Source organism: Perna viridis, chromosome 7 (genome assembly GCF_037379345.1).
Source record: "Perna viridis isolate PV_CMFRI_1.1 ecotype Kerala chromosome 7, ASM3737934v1, whole genome shotgun sequence".
In the NCBI taxonomy this organism is placed as follows: Eukaryota; Metazoa; Mollusca; class Bivalvia; order Mytilida; family Mytilidae; genus Perna; species Perna viridis.
In genome coordinates, this window is record NC_142451.1 from 18,130,899 (window position 1) to 18,151,000 (window position 20,102).

The 20,102-nt window shown below is 33.4% G+C and overlaps 2 protein-coding genes across 2 annotated transcripts; one reads left to right on the forward strand and one right to left on the reverse strand.

Annotated features, from left to right (window-relative positions):
* Window positions 1–910: 910 nt before the first annotated feature.
* On the reverse strand, window positions 911–16,000 carry LOC148611626 (uncharacterized). Its single transcript, XM_088592353.1, has 17 exons — window positions 15,837–16,000; window positions 13,664–13,932; window positions 12,439–12,617; window positions 11,885–12,122; window positions 11,530–11,644; window positions 11,262–11,358; window positions 10,727–10,822; window positions 9,157–9,207; window positions 8,654–8,738; window positions 7,572–7,631; window positions 6,679–6,855; window positions 6,264–6,408; window positions 5,798–5,906; window positions 4,260–4,332; window positions 3,948–4,103; window positions 2,734–2,867; window positions 911–2,276 (listed from the first exon to the last, which is right to left on the reverse strand). Exons 1-17 carry the CDS (start codon window positions 15,895–15,897, stop codon window positions 2,042–2,044), a joined length of 2,280 nt encoding a protein of 759 aa, XP_088448479.1. The 5' UTR covers window positions 15,898–16,000; the 3' UTR covers window positions 911–2,041.
* Window positions 16,001–16,104: 104 nt separating this feature from the next.
* LOC148611627 (tyrosinase-like protein 1) lies at window positions 16,105–19,539 on the forward strand. Its single transcript, XM_088595304.1, has 3 exons — window positions 16,105–16,735; window positions 17,896–18,011; window positions 18,699–19,539. Exons 1-3 carry the CDS (start codon window positions 16,433–16,435, stop codon window positions 19,537–19,539), a joined length of 1,260 nt encoding a protein of 419 aa, XP_088451430.1. The 5' UTR covers window positions 16,105–16,432.
* Window positions 19,540–20,102: the final 563 nt, after the last annotated feature.

Sequence of the window (20,102 nt, forward strand, 5' to 3'; positions counted from 1 at the left end):
GGACTTGCCTATTTATGAGCAACTCAGTGAGTGTTTCTAGAAAAGCAGAGGACGCTTACCCTATCCGTGCACTTGGTCCATGATCCCAGTTTTTAGTGGCGTCCAAGTTGCTCATTTTCTTTTGTTACTTTGTATGTATGATTTTAGTCACTCTATGTTTTTTGTTGTTTATGTCTGTTTTGCATGTCTGGTCTTTGTCCCTAGATTACATTCTTTTGATTACCGTTATAATCTTGGTTCCCTTGATTACTTTAGACAAAGTTCTTGAAAACTTCAAAAGACACCTAAATATATCTGATTATATAAAAAGAATAAACTGTTTCTTCACTATTTTCTGTAAGTTTTACTAAAATATCACCAGAAACAACTAGAAAAATAACAGTGTCAAACACAACACGATAAATGACTATCGACTTCACGCTTTCGTAAATTGTATTTGGATGTGTCCCAAAAGACCAACACAATCGTTCGTGCATTCAGAAACAATATATAACAGTTTTCATTTTTATTGTATTTTTGAGTGAATTGTCTCGGATTTGCTATAGAACGTTGACCCTCTAATGTTGTCTTGTCGCTTATTTTCGATGTATGAAGACCAGTTTTCTTGATTGACATTAAAAGCAAAACCGCTGAGTTATCTGAATGTAACTAATCAGGGATGTCTGGTAAAACTCCCAATGCTATCCTACAAGTTCATACTTTGTATTAATAAAACATCTATTTTAACCAAATTTGCTACATTAACATATTTTTTTATTAAAACATTACACAGGTGCTCCATGTACATAGCTTGAATAACTTTTTATACTTAGTTAAATTTATGTGTATATGCAAGTATGTTTCTTAGAAACATGCATAAATTTGTCAAGAACACGATCGAATTTCATAAAAAAAAAAAAAAAAAAAAACATTCAAAAAAACATTTAATAGATTACATGAAGATACAGTAGACGAAGCAAAATACAGCACACATTACTCAGCAGAGTAGTTTTCATCGACTGGATGATAACAATTCAGCTCTCAGTAATGGTAAGTCTCATAGCAGTTCTCTCCTCCTTTTTTTCATTTATTTGTCCTTAAATGTGGACTGTCCTTGATTTTTGAGACATGTTGCATTCTTATTTTACTTTGTCTGTTCGTAAATCAACCAATTTTGTGAGACAATTTCAAGAAATTCCAAAGGAAACAGTTGAATATAAAAGTGAGTTGTGTTTGAAATCATATGAAGGTTAAATAAATATTTTTATCCATATTTGAAATAATAGCAGGCTTTAAAGGATTTAAAACCGTTGGAAGCGTGAATACTTTTATAATTAATCCGTTTAATATACATATCCAGTGTTTATCAACAGCTAGATTATAATTATGAAAGAACGATTTTATATCAATTTTATAGTAACCAACATATGGCGAATGTTTTTGACATTGCTCAAATTGTTAAACTTCTTGTGTGTTGCTTAGATATAGGCCAAGGCAAAAATTAAGTTCGTTTAAGGTTACATTGGATGAAAATATAGGGTAGATGGGTATGTAAACTTTTTATTTATTTAAGTATTTTATGTAGACACTTATTGGAAGATTCTTCACTTTAATAATGCTCAACTGTAAATGATAGTTCTGCAGCATTTCGTAACAAAATACCAATACAATGTCCTACGTTAGACAGATAAATGTAGTAGGTAGGGTAATCTTGCACAGACATACTTTTTTTGGCATTACTATCAATTTTGACGGTGTAATATTGAGTATGTAACTTTAAAGAATTTGTCCCGGAAGCTGATTGTGTAAGACCGTGTGTAAACGTACTGTTACAACGGAGTATGTGATCATCGCAGAAGAAATAAAATTGTTATTATGAAATGTAGCAGTTTTCCATACGAGAAACTGTATTTATCCATAAGAAAGAAATGAAATTCTTGCAACAGGATGATAAATTTACGCAAAGTATTGGCAAATAAAATTAAAAAAGAAAATAAAAGCAATCGTTATATGCACACCGGTTTCGTATGACATAAGCCTAGAGCATCAATTAAGCCAGTCGTTAAATAATTGGTGCGTTTGTTATTCTCAATTGCATGATGCCCGTCTTGTCAAAATTCAAAGTTTCAGATTTTAGAGTTCCATCCAATATGTACGAAAACGTTACAACTTCTGAGGCGACTCCAGATATTTGTAATAACATATCGTCCTCGGTATAAATGATGTTGGTAACTCTTTGAGGAGACATTGGCACAAACTTGTCGTGTTCCCCGTATATAGCAACAGTATGACTACCTCTGTTAAAAAATTAACATTTTGTTTAAATTAAGAATATAAAAAAACGGAAATTGAAGAATTCAAATAATTAGCTTTTTGTAGCATGTTTTGTAGTTTTTTTGTTTTTGTTTTTGTTTTGTTCTGTTTTTGTTTTCTGTTTTGTTTTGTTTGTTTTGTTTTGTTTTTTGTTTTTGTTTTTTTTTTGTTTTTTTGTTTTCCTTCTGTAAATTACATGACTAACATCATTTATTCACCATTAATTTTTAATACTTGATGCTATAAAAGATTATTACATTTATAAAAGATAAAATGCTTTATTGAATGACAATTAAACAGACATTTATTAGATCGCCATATAGACTTAGCTTTGAAGATTTCGTGAGTAATTATTAGTTTCTCGAATTCATTCATGTCATTACAGTCTTTATGTAATTTATCTATGTCTTACAACAACTACGACAAAATGCTTAAACTTACACTTTGATAATTGGCGAGAAGTAATACAGACAAAACTTATCGTTGGAACAACCTGATAATTTGAGTGAAGATTTTCCATTAAAGTTCATTCTATTTTCCGGTTTGTTATACGGAAAAACCATAGCGTCACCAAACTGAAATATATTATCTACTTTTAGTAATATTACTTTATACAGACACTGTGAAGTCATCCTCATGTCTTAACCTACACTTAGAAAACTATTGACCAAACTACGACAAACGTGATGACTTTTCATTCAGAATTGTCAACTTTCCTTTCATATGTGGTAATAACCCTTCAGCACCTGCGTATGGGGTGTTCATATCACAACTCATATGTTATGCCAGAGCTTGCCAAAACTACGCAGACTTTTTATATCGCGCTAGAATTCTAACAAATAGGCTTCTGGGACAGGGTTCGTTGCTACAAGATTGAAGTCATCACTACAGAAGTTTTGTGGTCGTCATCATGAACTCGTGGATCGTTATGGTGTATCCATCTGCTCCACGAAAACTGATTTGTTCAACGTGTCATAGTTTTCCTTTTCTCGTTTGTCTACCCCGGACTTGCCTTTTTATGAGCAACTCGGTGAGTGTTTCTAGAAAAGCAGAGGACGCTTACCCTATCGGCGCACCTGGTCCATGCTATCAGTTTTTAGTGGAGTACGAGGTGCTCATTTGCTTCTGTTACTTTGTATGTATGATTTTAGTTACTTCATTTTCTTTGTTGTGTATGTCTGTTTTCCATGTCTGATCAATGTCCCAGATTACATTTTTTGTATTACCGCTATAACCTTGGTTCCCTTGATTATTCTCTCTTATACAATATACGATACACTAGTACTAGAATTACATAGGTAAGAGCATGTTGTCAAATCCTGCTGGAAAGGCTTATCAATGATACGTTGTAAATCCATACCTTTTAAGTATAGGGCTGATAAATGAAACTAAGAGTAAGCAAAAGCAAGACGTTCAAAATAAATACACTACAAAATTGTTGGAGGACAACACCAAGACAAAAAAAATCCTTTAAAAAGATAAATCCAGATTATCGAATGTTTGTGCCATAGCAGTGTAAACTGGAACCAATGAACGTGAAAGCGGTCATTAATGTTACATAAACACAAAGTTACAAATTCAGATACAAAACATCCCATATTCTCGAACCAATGTCTTTTTTAATGCTTTGAAATTCCTAGCTACAAGTTACTTACTTGGTAAGGGAATCCAGTTTCATAATGTTTTACATCATAAGGTTGTGACATATTAGCAGCCAACAATATACCAAATACAGCAATTTTGTCGCCGTATATTTCTGATATACTGGTCCAGACCTGTCCTGTAGGACCATCCGAAGAATCAAATGCTGTCTAAAATTGAATACACTTATTTTTTTTAAATATATATTTTCATAAAGATAACGAAATACTAGTAATCAATTTATCTTAACTATATAAAAATACAATTTTTCGGAAAATGACGAAAAGTGGACGTAGTTTTGTAATTTGCAAGTAGTAGTTATATACCTTAATCATTTGTTTGTCTATAGCTGTAGCCGGTTTAGATGGTTTTAAAATCAAACCATCTTTGTTACAGCATCTACAAAATAACAATAGTTAGCTAAAAATACAGAACTATTCCTTAAGAGCGTTTGGTTTCGTTGTTTTCGAGTTTGAACAGACAAGATATTGTATAAATTAAGTTCAACTTGTTTTACAATGTTCGTAGAGGTCATTTTATTCGTTGAAACTGGAGTAATTCATGCTTTAATTATTAGATAATCACTTTTATATGAAAATTCCAAAATTAAAAAAGGGACATATTTAAATAAGATATTATGCTCAGTTTCCATGATTCTTATGCTGAATATTTTGTGTTTATTATCTCAATTAATACACTATAATAACATGACTATTGAAGCCTTAGTGTTTTAAGTATTTTGAAATTTATATTACTGCAAACTTGATTGATATTATAAAAAATATCTGATATATTTCAAGGTCACACAAGCCTGACTATCTATGGCAACACCGCCTGCACTAAATCCAGCGCCCTAGACCACTCGGCCAGCTAGTCTATATAAAATATAGCTTTCGCTGGCCGGGTCATTCCTCCTCGTAGGATTAATCTAGGGCTGTAACTTAGTACACGATGTATAGGTGTACGGGACAGTTCATCTAGGTGTTATTATGTAGGATAGAGGATCAAATTAATGATGCATGTCACAACAAATCAATAATATACAATGTCTCAAAATGTGACGACTCTATTGGCTACACTGCTCCATCGAATCAAATTGATACAGGGAAGATAACGTAAACTTATAGAAGGGTCTGAAAAATTCCCAACGATGATAGATGATTGGTTGTTCCCTCCGCGGGACTCGAACTCGAACTCAAAGCGGGAAGTATATAGTTTTATTGTTGTCCATTCCACGTTCTAATTCAAAAACCGCCTAAAAGAATTTGATGAAACTTCTACAATTTTGATCACATAATGCCATTGCGCATCTCCTATTTTGTTTATTTTTACCTGTAAATTGTTTAAATCAGAACACTAATCATTAATTAAAGTGACAGATGAAGAATCTGGATATCAGAATAAAATTTGAGCTGCAAGCTGTACTTTATGAACTAAGATAAAACCTGTTCGTACTAATATGCACAAATTCGTTTAATAGGAAAGTCATTTGGTACACGCATATCAATAATATTACCAAAGCCTATTATTGATTTTGCAGCATAAATTGATCCGTGATAAATGGTTGGATATAAATTGTGCTATACATTCATTTATACATTCATATTTAATGCATAAAATGATAAGTATCTATGAAGTGAAAACACATGATTCCAATTACAAGAAATATGCATTTCACAGACAAAAACAACCAGTAAGGTACAAATACAAAAATAAAATTTTGAGTACTTTGAAAAATGCAGAACAAAACAAAAAAAAACAACTTCAAAACACGGACAATTAAAATCATAAGTTCTTTGGATTAACGAGTAGCTTTAAAAATAAAAATATATGACGAATATATGAAAGAAAATCAATGTTATACCTCATTAAAAGATCCTTGTTGGTTGCACCGATCATATCACCAGGACCAACAGGGCCCGTACTTAACGTAGCAACAACAACTTGAAGTGCAGGCCATAACTCCTGAACTTCTATAATAGTAGAATAAATCGTGTTGTAACATGTACATTTGTATAAAGTTATTCATGATTTGTTATAAAATCTTTATTTCAGTCAAAAGTATAATATTAGTATTAAATATCAAAAGCTTTAGTTGCTTTTTTATTTGGATGTCTATGAATAGTCCCTATATTTAGATGCTTCGTATTTTTTGTCGATATTCAGTTTCTTTTAAAACTTTATCGATAGAGTGCATCTCAAGTTCTTACTAAATGATTTTAAATCTTACAACAAATTACCCAAACTGATAACTCTATCGAAAAAAATGTTCATTTTTATCTCTTTACCGAATGTTCAAAAATATCAATGTACATGAATAAACCATTTACTAGAATATTTAGGATTTCCATTCTGTATGGTTGTTGTCCAAAATGTATCTTTGGATGGGGCCAGTCCTAAAGCATAGGCGAACATAGATGACACCCCAATCTTCCATTGATCGTCAATTATATGATAATCTTCACTGGCTCTTGCCTAAAATTGAACTAGTGTGACATTAAGGAACATCTTGTAAGACAATGAAAAATGCTCTTTACGCTAGAAAGGTAATTTTTTAAAGACTGAAGGAGTAGCTTTGTACCCACTGCAAAAAAAATTATTCTACTGATTCCTTGAATTTAATGTATACCATAGAATAATCTCATTTTCAAAGACCATTAGATAAATTAAAGAACTTTAATACAATGACACTTGGATTTTTCCTAGTATAAGGACATATGTCAACACAAGAAAAAGTACATATACCTGGGTTACTGACGGTATTTTTGTGCTCATTAAACCATGTCTTGGCAACGACATACAATATTGGATCGTGACATTGTACATTTCAGCTGCTACACCCATCTCCATGAGCCAACGTTCGCCCAAAGTCAAATCTTCTGTCATGTGGTTAGATAATAATGTTTCATAGTTCAACCAATCCTGTATAAAATAACAAATAATTATTAGCTATTATCTTTTCAACATACACTTTTAGCACTGTAAAAAACTTTCACAACGGGTTATGTATCCTCAAAATGTAATTCAACAATTTACTCTAAAAATTATATACGGTTACAAAAAGTGTGCTTGTAACTCTAATATCAGCCATCAGAACATTATTATTTAATGCGGTATACTCATTGTAATGAATGCTTCTCAAAGAACAGAGGATGCTTATTCACGCAGACACAACTTTTTCAGGTTGGTTTCGTGTAATTTGATATTATTTTCAAATTAGTGAACACGTTAAAACAATTGAAGTATGCCTTGTAAATTTCACGTGAAGACATAATAATAATGTGAACTAAATTACACATTACATTTATATCTTATTTCAGCTGATGCTTAATCCACGTGCTACGTGAACAATATAGGCTTGTGAATATGACTTTAATCGTCAATACTCTTAGCTTCACCAATATTGAAATAAATCATGCTTTTTGTAGTTTTTCATTGAATATTGATAGAATTAATTTATTGTCACAAGAATTTTATAGATTTACAATGCTCTTGGTTCGTGAAAATTAAGCAAGTTTCAGGACAACGTAAATGGATAGAAGAAAGTAAGTATTTTTGTAAGATAATGATTTAACGCAATATGAATGGATGGCTTGTATATTATACCAAATTGTTTACATTGATGATGAGTACCTCACCTGTTCATACATACGTAAACCCCACTGGGTCGCATTTAGCATCAGATCTATCCAGAAATACTACAATGTACATCATACAATTCAGGAAAAGAGTAATAGTAAAAACAAGTTCCAAACCATCTTTTGTCCGGTTTATACATGTTCGTAGGTATTTAATGTATATGCCTTATTTTAAACACTACAAATAAGAATCCAGTGGGATCAAGAATTATTCTAGAAAAAAAAGAATTAAGGTTGGCCCAGCTTAAACTCATGTTTAAGTTAAAATTACGAACAAACGAGGATCAAATTTCTGCTTAGACAAATAGAGATATCCTTATTTGTACTAGGAAGATCCTAATCATATTTAAATCCTGATAATAGAATAATCAGAACTGGACCCTAACTTATGTTGAATTTAGTATGGTTCCCGGTAGTTCTGAAAAACAGTCTTTGAAAATGAACAACTATATTATGTATCATTTCAGGTCCGGTCGAAGACAGACTGGATTTGGAAATGTCCCTTTGGCATTATTAAAGGCCTGTTGGCTGCCTTTTAATAATTTGTTTCACTGTTTGGTAGGATTGTTGTCTCTTAGACACATTCCTCGTTTCCACTTTCTTCTCTATTATGTAAATAATCATATTCAAATATGTACTGTAACATACGCCTATTTTTTTCCTCGTTATTCTTAAATATCAAAATAATCTGTTTATCCATGTCTGTCTATTATGATTACGATTTCTTCGGCAAAGTATACATAGTCCAGTTTCACATTCGCAAGTTTTCTAGAAAAGCAGAGGACGTTTACCCTACCGGTGCACTTGGTCCATGCTCCCAGTTTTTAGTGGAGTCCGAGTTGCTCATTTGCTTTTGTTACTCTGTATGTATGATTTTAGTTACTTTATGTCCTTTGTTGTGTATGTCTGTTTCCCATGTCTGGTCTTTGTCCCTGGAATGCATTCTTTTGATTACCGCTATAATCTTGGTTCCCTTGATTACTCCTTCAAATGGAATGAAGACAACAATTTTGCTACATTGGGTTTGATATCAAAATACAACGATGTAACTCAATTTTAAAGTTGACTCTGAAAATACAAACTTTATCATCCGGCACAGCTACCAGTGGGTCCATGATAAAATTATATTTCCCATTATTTTGTTTTGCGTATATATTATCCAGCGACCTGTAATGTCAAGCACAAATATAACACATCTTTCGGTACAAATGACAACAATTAGTTTTCTTAGGAAAAATTTCAATATACAATTGTATGACAAAACACCGTGTTTTAGATACGTAATGGCGTTTAACTAGGAAAGTTTGTAGTTCGATAAGATAACTGTGTTGACTTAGATGAATTTCTAAGAAAATGTAAGAAATGCTTCAAAGGATCCCCATTCACAACAAAATATTCATGCTCAACTATCAAGTTCTGGATATAAATTGGTGGTAGAAAAAAAAATCTTAGTAAATCTTCTGTGTTTTTTGTAGAATTAATTTGGGTTCTGTGATTTATAAGTCATGTACCGATCATAAGCTCTTGCAGTGACCTTGGTCAAATTGCCGCTGTCATGTGCGTTAATTTTATAGTTTAATCTTACCAGTATCTATTATGAGCAGACATCGGCCATCCAGTATACTGTTGTACACTCCTTGGCAACATAAGAGAAAACCCCAGTAAAATAAAGGGTTATGTTAAGGAGGCAGACCTAGGGTAAGGGACATAACTCATGTAGTCAGTGATATGTTTGTATCAAATTCAAATTCACGAAAGCCTATCCAGCTTTTATTTGACACAGAATGAAATCAACCTAAGTTACTTTGATGCTTACATGACATTGATGTAAAATGCTGAATACAAACGTTCCAATGATTTTTAAGAGTTGTGTCCCTTACCCTAGGTCTACCTCCTTAAGAATACCATCTTATAAACTCTAGAGTAAAGTCAAACGGATTAGTCAAAACGAAAACTGGCATAACAAATGACATTATCAAGACAAGACTTTACTTACTTTGTAAGAAATAATTCTAAATCATCTTCTAAATATACACAGGAAGATGTTTACAAAATGCTGGAATTTTTAATCGACAACATATTTGTTCAGTGTGGTGGACGTGTTATTCAACAAACGGTCGGCATTCCAATGGGAACAAATTGTGCTCCTTTACTTGCTGGCCTACTTCTTCACTCTTATGAGGCTGACTTTATAGCTGACCTGATCAGAAAGAAAGAATATCGTTTGGCTAGATCCTTCAATCTCAGTTTCCGCTTTATAGATGACGTATTATCTTTAAACAATCCTAATTTCGGGGATTTGATACATCGCATCTACCTCAAATAACTTGAGATAAAGGATACTACAGGCACTGTGAAGTCAGCCTCATATCTAGACCTACACTTAGAAGTCGATGGTAAAGGAAAACTATTGACCAAACTTTACGACAAACGTGATGACCTTTCATTCAGAATTGTCAACTTTCCTTTTATATGTGGTAACATCCCTTCGGCTCCTGCGTATGGAGTGTTCATATCACAACTCATACGTTATGCCTGAGTTTGCCGAAACTACGCAGACTTTTTTTTATCGCGCTAGAACTCTAACAAATAGGCTTCTGGAACAGGATTATGTTGCTACAAGATTGAAGTCATCACTACAGAAATTATATGGTCGTCATCATGAACTTGTGGATCGTTATGGTGTATCCATCAGCACCATGAAAACTGATTTATTCAACGGGTCATAGTTTTCCTTTCCTCGTTTGTCTACCCCGGACTTGACTTTTTATGACAACTCGGCGGGTGTTTCTAGAAAAACCGAGGACGCTTATCCTACCGGTGCACCTAGTCCATGCTCCCAGTTTTTAGTGGAGTCCGAGTTGCTCATTTGCTTTTTTTACTTTGTATGTATGATTTTAGTTACTTTATGTTCTTTGTTGTGTATGTCTGTTTTCCATGTCTGGTCTTTCTCCCTGGATTACATTCTTTTGATTACCGCTATAACCTTGGTTCCCTTGATTACTCTTATACATAATTAATGTACCCGTTTTGTCTTTTTTTAGCCATATATATTAAGAAACCGAGTAAGGATGAAGTTCTTGTCCGTAAATATTATCAAGAAAACTATTCTTTTAAATCCGACTAAATCAATCTGTATTTTATTAAAAACTTACTGAATTCCATGAGGAAAAGCATCAGGTCGGGCGTCCCACTGTTTGACCCCACCTCCACTCCCCTTGTAGTACCACCAGGAATCCAACTGTAAGTACCTACAGGTAGACAAAAGGTAATGATGAAAGATATTGTTTCGCCAAACAGGGAGCAAGACACCTCAAATGCTAAAATAATAGATTCTTGAGTAAATTTGCACTATATATTATCGTTGAGTGTGTTGTCTTTTTTTCAGTCAGGCAATATGATAATATGGCAGCCATTTCAAAATTGTGTAACCTGTATACGAGCTAAAGCTGCATATTCCTCTTTAGTTTTGTGCCAATATTTAATTTTCTGTGAATTTCTCAGGCAAAGTTCACTTATGGGAACAATTCCCTCTACCAGGGACGATAATTGTGATTTACCGTCTATGTACTGGATTCCTAAACTCCACAAGAATCCATACGAACAACGTTTCATAACTGGATCTGCAAAATGTGATGAAACATAATATTTTTAGTCTATTTGTTTAGTATAAATTAACTTAAAACATACTTATAAGGTATTCCCTGATCTTTCGCTTTATCAAAAATGTCTTTTATTGTATCTGCATATGTCTTGTTAGCCTCTGGATTGTAGTAGTAATAAGCACCTATAACGGACAGAAACAAATTTTAATGTTAATAGTCATCAGCTATATTTTCTAAAAAACGTGTACACACACTTAAGTCAAGGTTTTTTTCCAAAAATGATAAGCATAACTTTATTCATGTACAATTTGGAAAACAGGAAATAATCTCATTAAAGACCGAATAAAACTTACCATTATCTGTCCAATATCCCAAGTATTTTAACGTAAAGTCATTCTGTCTAAAACGTGCTTTCTTTGGAGCAGCTCCAGAAACTTTTCTTAAAGCTCTTCCATAGTCCTCAAAGGCCTGTTTTAAAAAAATACATACCATTAAGAATTTGAGCTCCATCCTAATATTGAAAAAGTATTATCCAAATGCTTTAAGTGACTTTTTTTCATATGAATTGAGTAATGAAAACTAAAAGTCGTTTTACCTTTATGTAGTAAACTGCTGTTGTATAGGATAATAATGAACCATTTTGTACCCCTAGTATGGATTCGTATAAATACTACATTTAACACTAAATCTACAAACGGAATTATTAACCTTATTTATTGAACTAGCAGCCACAAGTATGAAACGTTGTCTGTAATTCGCTGGTATTGTTTTAGCTCCACCCATGACACCAAAGTTAACTCGACCACCAGGGTGACCTTCGTGCCAAAATGAGGCTGTCATCATGTTATCTAACGGTGCTATTACTATAGCATCTCCTCTCTGGTCGAAGATCGCTATTGGCCCACCAGCCAAACCATCCGACAGCTCTTGTGTCTGATTGTTCCACCTGAAAATCGACGTGTTTAAAGAACCTCAATTTTTACGGCAGTTAAAATATTCATATTTAAGACCTCGATTCCATGAGTAACCAAGAAACTCTTCTTTTTTTAAACGGAATAATTAATCGTGCATCTGTTACAGTTTTATGATAGATGACATATAGTTGCATTTTTAGTTACTACCCCATTGAATGATCGTACAATGTAAAAAATCCAGACAAGGAAAGTGCTAATAATGGTACAATATCAAAGTTCTTATTAATATCAAGTAACAATTAAGACTTTCTACTAATTAAACGTTTCATAGAAATGCAAAACGCCTACCTTCCGGAATGACTTTCTAAATTTCCTAGCATACTACCACCAAAGTTAAGGTATCCCAGATCTGCTATAACACCTTTCTTAAGTTTGAAAGATGGAAACGTGCCTGTCGTCTCCTGATAACAGTTCGCATTAGAATCACAAGATTGTGGCCTGGGATCATTTACACCAGTCACAAATTTCTGTTGAATGATAAAAACATAAATACTTTTCCCCACCAGTTGAGCTTTTAATCAAATAATATTGTATTTCATTCAGTACATTGTTATTTACCCTTAGTTTTATTACGGTTTCATTCTTTTCTATGTATTTTGTTTTTCCCTGACAGGTTTTGTCCATGTGTTTGACACTGAATCACTGCTCCATTTTTACAATACATACACCAAGGACAATACGTATTTTTTACTATCTTAATCATCCTCTTACAGTTAAGAATCTTGTCTTTTTCAAAGCAGTCATTTCGAATTTTTAATATTTGTTCTATTCATTTTCTATACGAGAGAACGAGAAATATTTGACAAAAAGAAAAAAAGTACAAATTACCGATAATTTCGAATACCTTGTCATGTAAGAGAGATAGAATAAATATCTACAGATTAGCGATGAATCTTGTTATCATCTTGGCACTGATCTGGCAGGGTCTCAATCTTACTTAAGCCTTTGCACTTGACAAGCCATATCTATTATTTATAGCTATGTAAATATACTTTAATAAACAAATCATCCAATTGCACCGATGGTCTATAATTTATTGTATTTTATCCTCCATTTCCAACAAAATTCAATCTCTTTTCAAATATGGTTGCCTAGCTACCCTACCTCACTTTAATGGCATGCACTTGGTCAACCTGTTTTTGTTTTCGTTAATATAATATAGTATATTTATTTTTTTTCTAAGTTCGCGTTGCCTTTGTCATACGTCATACTAGTAGTTCCCTTTGTATAGTGCTTTCCTTTAGTTTCTGTGGCTAAGATTTTTGCTTTAATATAGTGGTGAAGAAAGTAATTTCACAATGTAATGCAAGTAGTCTATATCAGATGATAAAAATGAGTATTTAAATCGTAATTCAACTTATTACAGTGACTTTCCTACAACCATGACACTTTTTGTCAATACTTTGCATTGTTCAGCAGATCGGTAACAATTAAAAGAGAGTCATGGTTGTAGGAAAGTCACTGTAATTCTTCGATAAATAAACACATTACCTGCACATAAAAACACAATTACCTGTTCAAATACCACGAAATTGCTATCGTCATATGTGTTGATCGAGCAATCGATGATTGTCTTTCCGGCATAATAGCGATACCGAACCCTTTGATATGCCCCGAATTCATCAACGCCGTTTTCACTGTAACTAGCGTTGATGTAGAGTGATTTGTCGCTTGCGTTATATTGCTTTCCTTCTATACGGAAGTATGTGGGCGCACTCTCCAGCCATCTGAAGAAGTTGATGTTTATATTATAGTCACCGCTTGTAGTAAGATTAAGGCCCACTGTAATACAAACAAAAAAGTTTTTTTTTAAAGAAGTAGAAATTGCCAATATTCTTCATACAACCATGTGCTTTAATTTCATGATACTTTATTTTTAAAAAAAATCCTTTTCAAATACACAAGATTTTGTAGTTTAACCATATTTTATTTGCTCAGAAACAAAATGGATTGGACAAAAGTAAATAACACTTATTTAGTCCTTTCCTAAATACAATATACATATATAGAATACATATAGGATAAGTCAGCATGCTACAATAATATATGAACTATACATTACTGTAATGAGTGTAACTAAAAGTCAACTGGAGAGAAAAATAGTTTGGGTAGTGATGGTGACGATCTATAGTACAACAAAAACACACAAAAAAATATTAGCTTGATTCACAAATCATACGACAAGAAATTGTTTTGACCCTTTATATACTGAAAAACCTGCTGAAAAATACAATGTTTTCTTCATATGTTAATTCAGGGCTTCCAGATAGTAAAATGTTTGCATTAAGTGAATAAGTATCACAGAGCCAGCTTAAATTATTAAACAAAGTTTGTCTTTGGACTATATATAAAGGACAATGAAAGAGGCAGTGGTCAACATCTTCCATGTTAGTACTGCATCTACATAGCGGATCAGTGATAATATTTATTCCGTGCAGGTCATAATTCAGAAAAGATGCAGAATATCTTAGTTGGGTTATCAGTATATTTAGCTTTCTAGGCCCGTATGAAAAGTATTTTGGTACAATGGATCGGTCATTATTCCTAGTTAAAACCGACTTAAATTTGGATACTGAATCAATCTTTCTTATTGTAATGTCGCGTTTTTTCCATTCCTTAACAGTAGCTGGAAGGAAGGATTCCCTTCTAACAGACAATCTACAATACGGCAATAAAATGTCATCCCGTTTCGCAATGAATAATTGGAAATATATTGTACTGGAGGTGGAACAAAATAACACAAATATTCAGGGGCATGTTTTTGTTCTATATTATTGATCATTTGGAATTTTCTACGTTTTCGACGTTCTCCTAGTGTCTTCCATTTTACTACTTTATATATATGTTTCCAATTTTTGGTAAACACCGGTAACCTAGTTACAATTCTTGCCGCCTCCGTTTGGATTCGCTCTAATTTTCCAGAGAGTGAAACATTACAGTTGTCCCATACTTCAGGGGCATATTCTAATAATGGTCGAATATAAGATAAATATAGTTTTTTTTCTTCTAAAATGTTGCGATTCAGTTGAAATTTTCATTTTCGTAATACAAAAAAGATGCTTTTTTTGCGCTAGCTATTATATTTTCAATATGCATGGACCATTTTCCATCACTAGTAAATGTAATGCCTAAGTGTTTATGATGATTTTTGATTGGAATTTCAACTTCATTTAAGGAAAAATTAAACATCTGTATTCATATATACTGAAACTAACGGCGATTTCTATTTAATTGATCCCAAGCAAAATTCTTATCACACTGATTACAATGAAAGAGAATTTTTTTTAAAAGAAAACATGAACTCGAAGTACTTGAAATCTAAAAATGTGAATTTTATCTGCTAAAATATAATGATTTTTCACTTCAATCGAAATAGTTTGCAACGAGAGAAAATGAGATAAAGTGTATGTTGCAATAAACTCACTTCCGCAATTAGTACTATGACTGGTAATTAAATGTTATCTTACTGAGAAAGGACGAAATCAAGCAATAGCATCGTTACATGGATGTGACAATTAAATACATTGTATAACCGTTTGCCAAAAGGTTTGAAACAAATAATATAAGAATGATGTATGAGTACATTGACCGCCATTATGATATCCTTATACGTGAAGATACACTATTATTTTTAATGTTGTTAATATAAGTACTGAATAATGTAATTGCTAATTGCCAGTACTTACATAAAACGGCCGATGAAGCCCGAACCAGAACAAAAATTCCAACAATATTTGCAATCAACATTTTAAGAAGTGTTGTCCTATAGAATTTCTTGCCTTATAAAAACAATGAACAAATGGGAAAATCCAGATGAAAGAAGTTCTTATCAATTTTGAGAAGATAAAAATGTTTCACAATACCATACAATATAGTATTTGAGAACTACTTAATGTTCAAACACGGTCTTATCTTTAATGACGTCAGCGGAATTTTAGATTACGATATTACGATATCCTCGTAATTTGGAAATATTTGTAATAATGTAATGATGTTTTGTATGTAAGCTTTGTTTTGTCATTATTTCTATCAAAGACACCTTATTACATGTAAAAAATCAAAAAGGAATCTTAAATTCTAAATGTGATCTCAAAAGTATTCCTAAACTAAATTTGACACAAAGTTGTTCTTACCCAATGTATATTTCTTTTTTTTTCAGACGATATTAATTCTGTTCACTGTGTGTATAATTTTAGTCAATACTGAAGATGACACTCTGATATTTTCTGACAAATCATCACTTCAGCTACCTAACTCTTTTGAAGAATGTGTCGATTATACCATGAACCGTAACTCATTACCTTCCAGAACACAGCAAGTTCAACGACACTGTTTAGATATGTTTGTCAACGTTAACCATACGACCAAATGGCGTGATCATTTCACCGAAGACGAACAGAACTTTATTAGTTCCATATTCAGAAAATTAATAAGTGAAACTCACAATTTGAAAAGAAGACGTAGAAGGAGAGATATTACAGCTGATAAACTGTTTGCTCCGAGAGAAAGAAGAGAAATTAGAGATCCTCCGTACAGCCATTTTAAAAAATTTGCAATTGCTGTCCGAAGGTTAAAGAGGCAGAAGGTTTGTTTTACTGTACAAAAGAGTTTAGTCGTTTATGTGTAGGCAGGGGCATTTGTTACATATCCTTTAAATTATATAATTCACTGTGATTTGTTCTGTGAATTGGGAAAGGCAAAAACAATTTGCTTGTCCAGACTCCTCAGTGGCCGACCCAGAGTTTCAAGGAAGGGGGTCCCAAAAATTTTGAAATATTTATCTTCAAATCCTGCATTCAGAGGGTATCTTGAACAATTTTTCAACAATTTTTAAAAATTGCAATTTTCTAAGAAGGTCCTCCCGCCCCTCCCACCCCTGGATCCGCCACTGCTCCTCCGACAAAGTATAAAATGTAACTAAAGAACATTTCTTCACTGCCATTTCCCCCCATATATCCAGTGAACATTTTTTCACATTGAAATTATGATGCTTAACAAAATTAGTACTAACTGTTCATTATTTTACTATCATAAGACTTAACTTAAAAAACTATGAAAATTCTGTAAGTATGAATGAAATCTACCACTGTAGATAAGCTTCAGACATACTGCGAATTCCTTTTTTGGTAATCCACGGCTATGAAATAGATTGGGTAATTATGGATGAGTTTGCACTTCAATTGTAGTAATACAAAACTTCTATTGAATGTAATATGTATGCAGAAAGGAATGGTATAATAAATCTGTGCATCTTACAAAAGCTGTTACAGCTTATGGGGGGGTTAATTGTATGAACAGTTTTCCTGCACATTGAAATGCATCGATTTTTCGAAATAAGATAAAAAAAAAAAACATGAAGTTGCACACGGTATCGTGCTAGGAATACCCCACTCGTACAGGAAGTTGATATCGGCCAGCATAAAAAAAACGCCTTCAAAGTATGTCTCATCTATATAAAGCAACACACCCAATTTGAAATCAATCCATTCATTGGAAGCTCAGATGATTGCGACGTAATTCGGACGGGCGGACGGACGGACAAGGTGATTCCAATATACTACCCACTCGTTGAGTTAGGGTATAATTTACTGACTGTCTTAGAGATCAAACACGGAACAGTATGTGCAGCTTAGTTTGTTCTTTATCTCAAGTTTCTCGCTGGGAAAGACAAATTTCGCTTTCCGAAAAGAGTATATAGATGTTTACTGGGTATTATATTTCATCATCAGCTAATTCAACCAACAGGTGAATTTCTGGGGTCGAAGCCGATACGATACCATAGCACATTTACACGTACTGGCAGCAAAAAGTGCTCACCAAGGTCCGGCGTTCATATGTTGGCACAGACTATTCCTGATCATGTAAGTACATTTTTTTCAAAGGATACTCCTAATAACAATATATGCAATTGCAATGCTGGTAATGTACACTGAATCAAGCTATATGATGACTGACGCTCATCTTAAATCAATGGAGCGGAATAGTTGCGCTTATAAGATATGTGACAGACGATCTGACAGACACTGGGACGGGCAGACAAGAAGGAGGATGCCTATGTAGCCGAACATGTTTTGGGATATGAGAATTAACATACAAATGAAATTTAACACAGTTAAAAGCACATTAGATTGAAGATTTACATCCAAGATGTGTGTATAAAATGCATATGATCAAAAGTGTACCACTTTACCAAGTTAGTTTATTCAACAAACTAAAAAAAATGAGTAATTCGCCAGCATCACCAACGTGAAGCAATCCTTATTAACGTCTACGTTGTCAGAAATGTTAAAGAGTTCAATTTAAAATTTCAATATGACAAGATTCTCAATATCTCAAATGTTGACCTCAAAAAGGCAAAAATGTAGATGTGCGTCCTCAAGAACGCAATCTTCATAATTGAACTATTCTTATTAACATATCTCCTTACGTGTGTATTCTTGTAAATGTTTTATTAAGTTTTAAGGCTTTCTTTGTAACTGCCACTCTCTAGTTATACATTTTCTTGATTTCTAAAATACTTCAAGTGCATGACTCCGTCAATTTTTCAGTGCTGAAACAGCCCTAGACACTCCTATTCCTTACTGGAATTCTATGTATGATTACTATATGAGGGACCCAACAGAATCATGCATCTGGACACACAAGTACTTTGGCAATCAATATGGTTACACAAGAACAGGACCATTTAGATATTTCAATACACCCATTGGTCATTTGTTTAGAAATGTTGGTAGCGGTGGTACCTTGTTCCACATGGATGACCTAAGAAACGTATTAGCACAATCTAGGTACAAAGATATTACCGAACCCACAGCAAAGAAAGGGTCGTCCTTAGAGGGAGCTCATGCTGGAACTCACATATGGTGTGATGGAATAATGAACAATATTGAATACAGTGCATTTGACCCCATATTCTTCTGTCACCATGCGTTCACTGACTACATATATCAAGTGTTTAGGAATAAACAGCAAAAGAGAGGCAAAGATCCCTCAACGGATTACATCGAAGTCAACGGTAAATTGTCTGACCAAGCTCTCAACAAACCAGCGGCATACCTTAAAGGTTACTACCTTCACAATGGAATGTCTGAGGCGATCGCTAGGTTGGTTACATATATCCCGGGTCCTAAATGCCCAGATTGTGGACACAGTCGTGATCTAAGATGTAAGCGTGTAAGCCGAACAAATCGGATGTGTGTCAGTAGGGACAGGAGGAGGAGGGAATACTCGGGACATAAGTCGGAGGCAAGGCATGCAGCTGAAAAACATCATATGATGAAAAATGAACGAAATTGTGACCCGTTTGCTATTTATGAAACGGACCGTCGTGTTAGAAACGACTCAGTAACTGAGAACGTCAAGACTTTGTCTTATGCTTCCTTACATTAAGGACGTGTATTGACCTTTGATAATTAAATTACATTTAAATCATTGAATTTCGTTGGTTTCACAAAAAAAAAAGATATTGAACAACTTTGTGAAATTTTCGAAGCAAAGTTATTTTCTTCACACCTAATCAGACGCTGATTATTTACTTCAATTAGTGCGCACGCATACACATATTTGTTTTGAAGACGCAGATTATTTACTTCAATTAGTGCGCACGCATACACATATTTGTTTTGAAGACATGTGATTTCCCACCAACTTATCACGAATGTAATTTCATGTAAATCGCAAACACACACACACACACACAAACAAACACACACACACATGTATATACATACTCGCACAACAAAATATGGGAATTTCATAAATCATCTTTTAAAACACAACGAAATGTTTATAGGTTGATTATCATGATCATTTGTTAATTTATTCACCCTAATGTAATTCTTTACGGGACTTTTTAAGTTGAAACTGCTTCCTTTATGTTCATCTTGTAGTAAGACTACCGTAACATTTTAGCATCAATGGTCAATGTTAAGGGCAATAAGATACAAAAAAAA